This window comes from Belonocnema kinseyi, chromosome 7, assembly GCF_010883055.1.
Source record: "Belonocnema kinseyi isolate 2016_QV_RU_SX_M_011 chromosome 7, B_treatae_v1, whole genome shotgun sequence".
Classification (NCBI taxonomy): domain Eukaryota; kingdom Metazoa; phylum Arthropoda; class Insecta; order Hymenoptera; family Cynipidae; genus Belonocnema; species Belonocnema kinseyi.
The window spans coordinates 69,871,094-69,878,311 of NC_046663.1; the positions used below are offsets into that span (position 1 = coordinate 69,871,094).

The window sequence follows — 7,218 nt, forward strand, 5'->3', positions numbered from 1 at the left end:
AAGTTGAATTTTGGACTGAAAAATATCAATTTTCAACCAAAAATTGATTATTTAAATTTTCAGTTAAAAAAATTAATTTTCCATAACAAAAATTTAAACGGACGTGATGAATTTTTAAACTAAAAGAATAAATATTTAATTATAACAGATCAATTTTAAAACAAAAAGATGAATTTTTGACAAAAGAGTTTCACTTTCAACAAAATAATAAAGCTAGAATGATGAAGATTTAATTGGAATACTTAAATTTTCAATTAAAAAGACTAATTTTCTGAAACCAAGATAAATTTTCAAAAAAGAATACTAACTTTCTATACAAAAAACGACTTTTCAACAAAATACATTAAATTTCAACAAAATAGTTAACTTTTTAACTAAAAAAGACAAGTTTTCAACCAAATAGTTGAACTTCACCCAAAAAGATCAATTTTTAACCAAACTGATGAATTTTCAAATAAAATGATGAATATTCAACTGGATTAGTTGAATTTTAAAGAAAAAAGATGAATTTTTAAGTAAAATGATGAATAACTGAAATCGTTAAATATTAAAATTAAAAAATGAATTTTCAACTAAAAAACATACATTTTCAAATATAAATTGAATAGTTCAATTTTCAGTTAAAAAGTTAATGTTCAGCCAAAAAGATGAATTTTTAAATAAAATAAGAATATATTTAATTGTAACACTTATATTTTCATTTAAAATTATAAATCTTCAACTGGAATGGTTGAATTTAAAAAATATATATAAAATTTTCAACTGAAATTATGAATATTCAACTGGAATATTTGAATATTAAACCAAACAGATGAATTTTCAACAAAGAATATTACTTTCTTACCAAAAAAGACGAATTTTCAACTATAAAAGATACTTTTGCAAATAAAAAGATACATTTTTAATTAAAAAATGAAGTACTCCTTTGGAGTAGTTACTTATTTCAAAGAGCTGGATTTCATCTAAAATAATGGAATATTCAACTGAAATAGTTCTATTTTCAGTTAAAAAAATATTTTCAAACAAAAGAGTAATTTAAAAAAGTTACATTTTCAAAGAAAGTGATAAAGTTTCAACTGAAATGATGAGTATTCAACTTAAATATTTCAATTTTCAATAAAAATGATGAAATTAGAACTGAAATTATGAATATTTATCTAGAATTATTGTATGTTCAACCAAGAAGACTAATTTCTATAAAAAAAAGAAACACGCAATTTCAACTAAAATAGATCATTTTTCAACCAAAAATTGAATAGGTAAATGTTTAGGTACACATTTGATATTTAACCAAAGAGATCAATTTTCAACTAAAATGATGGAATATTGAATTTTCATCACATTTTCAGTTTAAACAAATTTTACCAAAAAAGAAACCAAACAAATTGTCAACAAATTGTTAAAGTTTCAACTGAAATAATTAAATTTTCAGCAATCAAAAGTAATTGTCAGCAAAAGAAAAAACTACTTTTTAACCAGAAAGATGAATTTTCAATTAAAATGATGAATCTTCAAACAAAAAATTAATTTTGAATAAAAGAGTTCAACTGTCAACCAAGTAATCAAATTTTTGTTCCAAAAAAGATAAATTCTAAACGAAAAATGTAGTAGTTGATTTAACAACCAAAAAAATTTTATTTATAATCGAAAACAGTTAAATTCAAATAAAAATGCAAACAAATTGTTGATTTTTCAAGCAAAAAGATGATTGCTCAAACAAGAAGTTTAATTTTATACCAGTAGAGAACGAATTCTCAATAAAATATATGAATTTTGAACCACAAAATTTAATTTTCAACTAAAAACGATTCATTTAGAAAAAAGTGGAATAGATAAATTTTCAGTTAAAAGAATTAATTAAAAAAAAAAAGAAGGAATTTTCAAAGAAATGGTTTAGTATAGAAATATAGAGCTACTTTTACAAATGATGAATAATTGTTTTTCAAATTTGGATTGCAATTAAAAAAGATTAAGAACGTTTTCAAAAAAAAATTCCCTGGCTTTTTCCCTTTTTCGAATTTTAATACTGCTTTCAAATTGAATTAAGTGGTTGAAAATGTAATTATTTTGATCAGTCATACTTCTTAGTTGAAAATTCAACTTTTTTTCTTGAAAATTCGTTTCTTTTGCTAGAAAATTCAATAATTTCATTGTCATTTTTTTCATCCTAGATTAACGAAATTTTGTTGAATATATAAAGATATGAATTTTGTTGAAAATATAAAGATATGAATATATATTTTGGTTAAATTCAACTGTTTACTTATTTTGAATTGAAATATTCTTTTGTTGAAATGTCAACTATTATACTTTTCTTTTATCTTGCAGAAAATTCAACTGTTTTATTGAAAATTCGTCGTTTTGGCTCGAATATTCAACATTTTAATAAAAAATTGAACTGTTTGGTATAAGATTCAACTTTTTTGTAAAATTTTTTGCTGTATTGAAATCTAATTCTCCTTAATGGAAATTTAACTAATCCCCTTTTTTTGTAAAATCTGGTATTTTTTATTTAAAAATAAATATTTAGTTTAAAAAATTATTGAATAAAAACCATTATTTTTGTTCTTGAAAATTCGGTATTTTTTTGGTTAAAAAGTAATTTCTTAAATTGAAAATTAAGCAGTTTTGTATAAAAGTCAACTTGTTGATTGTAAATTAACTTTTCTGTCAAAAAATAATATTTTTAGGTTAAAAATTTAACTGTTTTATAGAAAATTCGTCGCTTTGGATTGAAAATTTAACAATTTTATATGAAATTCAACTATTAGTTGCTCAATGGGAAATGTTATTACTCCACTTTTGGTTAAAAACTTATCTCTTTTTAATTTAAAAATTCAATTATTTTGTTTAAAAAATATAAACTAAAGATTAATGAAATAAAATTTAGACTAACATCACAACCTAGTTCAAAGTAGTTAGTTGAAAATCTTTGTAATTTGTTAAAAATTTGCCCTTTTTGGTAAAAGTTAAATCTTCCAGGTTGAAAATTTAACTCCTTGGTTGAAAGTTTTTTTTCAACTAGATTTTTTTTTAATAAAAAGTAATTTCTTAAACTGAAAATTCAACAGTTTTGTTGAAAAGTCAACTTGTTGGTTTTAAATTTACTTGATTTTCAAAAAAAGTATTTTAAGATTGAAAATTCAACTATTTCATAGAAAATTCGTCGCTTTGTGTTGAAAATTCAACAATTTTCTATAAAATGCAACTAATTAATGCAAAATTAAACTGTTTCATAGAAAAACATTTTTTTTGTAAATTTAAAATTAATTCTGCTCAATGAGAATGTTACTTCTCCAGTTTTGGACAAAAACTTATCTCTTTTTAATTAGAAATTTAAATATTTATTTAAAAAAATTTAGAAACGAACAAATATAAACTAAAGATTAATCAAATAAAATTTAGACTAACATCGCATCCCTAGGTAAAAGTACTTAGATTTAAAAAAAATAATTTTAAATTAAAATTAAATTAATTAAATATCAATTAAATATTTAATTAATTTGTTAAAAATTCGCCCTTTTTGGGAGAAAACAAATCTTCTAGGTTGAAAATTCAACTCCTTGGTTCAAAGTTTTATATTTTTAATTCGATTTTTTTGTTGCTAAAAAGTAATTTCTCAAACTGAAAATTTAAGGATTTTGTTGAAAAGTAAACTTATTGGTTTTAAATTAACATTTTTATCGAAAAATAATAATTTCAGGTTGAAAATTCAAGTGTTTTATAGAAAGTTTGTCATTTTGGCTTGAAAATTCAACAATTTTCTATCAAATGCAACTAATTAGTGCAAATTTAAACTGTTTTATAGAAAAACATTTTTTTTGTAAATTTAAAATTAATTCTGCTCAATGAGAATGTTACTTCTCCAGTTTTGGATAAAAACTTATCTCTTTTTAATTAGAAATTTAACTATTTATTTTAAAAAATGTAGAAACGAACAAATATAAACTAAAGATTAATCAAATAAAATTTAGACTAACATCACATCCCTAGGTAAAAGTACTTAGTCGAAAATATATGTAATTTGTTAAAAATGTTCTTGGTTCTTGGTTGAAAATTCAATTACTTGGTTAAAAGTTTATGTTTTTTTGTTGGAAATTAATTTTTTGTTTGAAAATTGGCCTTTTTATTTGTAAACAGTGTATTTAGTGTAATTTTTTCGAAATAGTAGATAAATGGTGATTGTTTAAAAAAAACTGTAAAATAGTGGTAATAGCGTGGTGAGTCCGAGGCCTGTCCAGGAGTTAACTATTTTCGTAATCTGGTACATGCCATATTTATTGATATTTTGTTGAAGTGTGAAATAAATAAGATAAAATTATTATTTTTCTTAAAAATGAATTGAAAGATTTTTATTAAATAATGTCTTAAATATATTTTAAATGGTACTTTTTTCGGTCCAAGACAACTAAGAAGATATTTTCTTAAATATAATATTTTTCAGATATTATACAGTTCCACCTGAAGAACCAGCTTGTCAATTATCGGCGGAAATCGTGACTCAAATGGCGAAGGAATTCGACATAAATAATTTGGCAGAAGAGGAAAAAATGATGCTGGATGGAGTTGAGGCCGAAGCTTTTGCGGACAATCCTGCGCCTCTTGAACCATTAATTGTTGATAGTTCTGGTCCCGTGGAGGCAGCAATGGAGGTCGAATTTAAAAAACAAGCGGTAATTATGAAAAATAAATATCTTACTTCATTTTAGTTAAAGGAACTAAACATTCAAAGGTTATTCAGAAGATTTGAATTGACAAGAAACTTGATATTCGTTTCGTAGCAAGTGAAAGTGCAGCAAAAGAAAGAGAAGAAGAGTGAGAAACCGATTCCGAAGAAGACGCCTGTCGAGAGGAAGAAGAAGACCGATCCACTTTTCGAAATTGAAGGAAATCAGAAACTGAATAAGGTGAAGCAGTTGCAGTTTAAGAAGGAAAAGAAGGCAAGGGCGAGGAAAGGTTAGTTTATTCTTCAAAGGATTCAATTTTTGCTTATGGATTTAAGTAGTGAGTATCGTTTTCTATTTTCAGAAAAAGAAGCGGCCGAGTTATCTCAACACCTGGATGAAGTTACGGTCTCAGCGAATGATGATAATGATTATGATTTTGAAACCGATTTTGCTTCTCAATAAAGTGCCAGTGATAAGTACTTAATTTCTATTGTTGTTTACCTGATCTCGATTTGATGAAAAATTTAATCTTGAAACACTTTTCAATAGCGGTTATTTTCAAATTTAAGCATTAAGCATTCACTTGTTTTAGTAGAATTTTCATTTTTCTTGAAAAAAAAAGAATGCAACAGTTTTGTTGGACATTCAACCTCTTTTTTGAAATTCTGCTTTTGTAATTTTAAAGTTCACCTGCTTTAGTAGAAATTATATCTTTTTTTGATAAATATGCAACTATTCGGTTGAAGGTTCAACAATTTTGTTGAAAAGTCATACTTTTTGGTTGGAAATTTAAATTGAATAAGGTAAACTGACCAATACTGGGACAGTTAGGAAAAGCGAATTCACATAAACACAATTTTTAAATGAGGAATTGGAATTTTTTGTACAAAAACCGTTATAATAAGTGGCTGAGACATTATTTGATCGATTAGAACAAAAAATACATTAGTAATTTTATAGTAAATTAATATAAATGCATATTTTTGAAGCTAGTCAGATAGGTTTATTAAAATAAAATGGCACAATGTACTTATAATTTATTACAGAATACATGAAAAAGCAAGAATGGATTATGATTACCGTTTAATTATTTATTCTAAAAAAGTTGTTTAAAGTATTCGATTGAAACCTCTAATTCTAACCTCAAATTTTGCCAACTGCTTAGGTAAGTCATTTAATAATAACTCATCAATTAAATTTTTAAATAAAATTTGTTAATATGCATTAAAATTTAATATTATAGACTAATATTATCGATTTACTTGCAAATTAAACTGTTTGGTAGTAAATTTTGAATTAGAATTCATCTTAATTCAAGTTCATACACGAATTGAAAAGTAAATGAAACAATTAAAATTATTTTTTGGATACGAATTGTATTATTTGGTTGAAAATTTTATGGACTGAAAAATCTGTTTTGATTAATATTTCAACTATTTTGTTGAAGGTTCGTCTTTTTGGTTCGAAAATTTGTCATTTTAGTTATAAATTACATTTTTCTTTGAGAAAAATGCAACTGTTTCGTTAAAAATGATATTATTAGGTAGAAAATTCATAAATTTGGATGAAATAATTTTCTTTTTTTAATCAAAAATCTTATTTATTCAATAAATAATGTCATGTTTAATTTATAATTAAAACATTTTTCGTTTGAAATATTAACTATTATATTTTTTTATAAGAATTAATCTTTTTTTGTAGAAAATTGGTCTTTTTTATTTAAAAATTCAAGAATTTGTTAGGAAATTGAAGTATTAGGTTAACCAAAAAAGCTAAATTCTGATAAAAAAATATAATAGTTGAAATTTTAACCAAAAAATATTTTAATTGTGTATTGAAAGCAGACGAATAAATTAAAAAAAAAAAACGGATTTTCGATCAAACTGCTGAAGCCTCAACTCAAACAGATTAATTTTCAACCACAGTTGCATTTTTGTTCAAGAAAGATGTACTTTATGATTAAAAAGATACGTCTTCGAACCAAAATGACGAATTTTAAAGAAAAAAATTCAAATCTTAACCAAAAAAACATTTTTCAGTCAAGATATAAAAAAAAATTTAACCAAACTCTTGAATTTTCAAGTAAAAAAGATGAGTTTTCTTCAAAACAGTTATATTTTTAATTTGAAAATATAAATTTTCAGCAGAAAAGTTAATTTACTTAATTTAGCTTAAAAAGTAAATCGATAATATTAATCTTATTAATATTTCATATAAATCTATAATATTGAATTTTAATGCATATTAACTAATTTTATTGGAAAATTAAATTGATGAGTTATTATTAAATTACTTACCTAAGCAGTTGGGAAACTTTGAGGTTAGAATTGGAGGTTTCAATAAACTGATTTGAAAAACTTTTTTAGAATAAATAATTAATAAATGGCAAGGTTGTGTCTTATAAACAATATTTTAAATATGTTACTAAAATAATACTGCGACAGCTCGTCTCGGTTTAGGCAACTTCATCAAAAATTTTGTACAAATGCGGGACATTAAAATATTCATAAGTTATCGAATAAAATCGCTAATAATGTTATGAATTTTATTC

General features: G+C 23.4%; 1 protein-coding gene across 1 annotated transcript in view; it reads left to right on the forward strand.

The window, feature by feature from the left end:
• The window catches only part of LOC117177184 (guanine nucleotide-binding protein-like 3 homolog), a 15,078-nt gene extending 9,931 nt beyond the window's left edge, over positions 1-5,147 (forward strand). Inside the window, exons 6-8 of the mRNA XM_033367708.1 lie at positions 4,445-4,673; positions 4,782-4,956; positions 5,029-5,147. Coding sequence (XP_033223599.1) covers positions 4,445-4,673; positions 4,782-4,956; positions 5,029-5,129 — 505 coding nt within the window. The 3' untranslated portion in view covers positions 5,130-5,147. The remainder of the gene's footprint in view (positions 1-4,444; positions 4,674-4,781; positions 4,957-5,028) is intronic.
• The last annotated feature ends 2,071 nt before the right edge of the window (positions 5,148-7,218 follow it).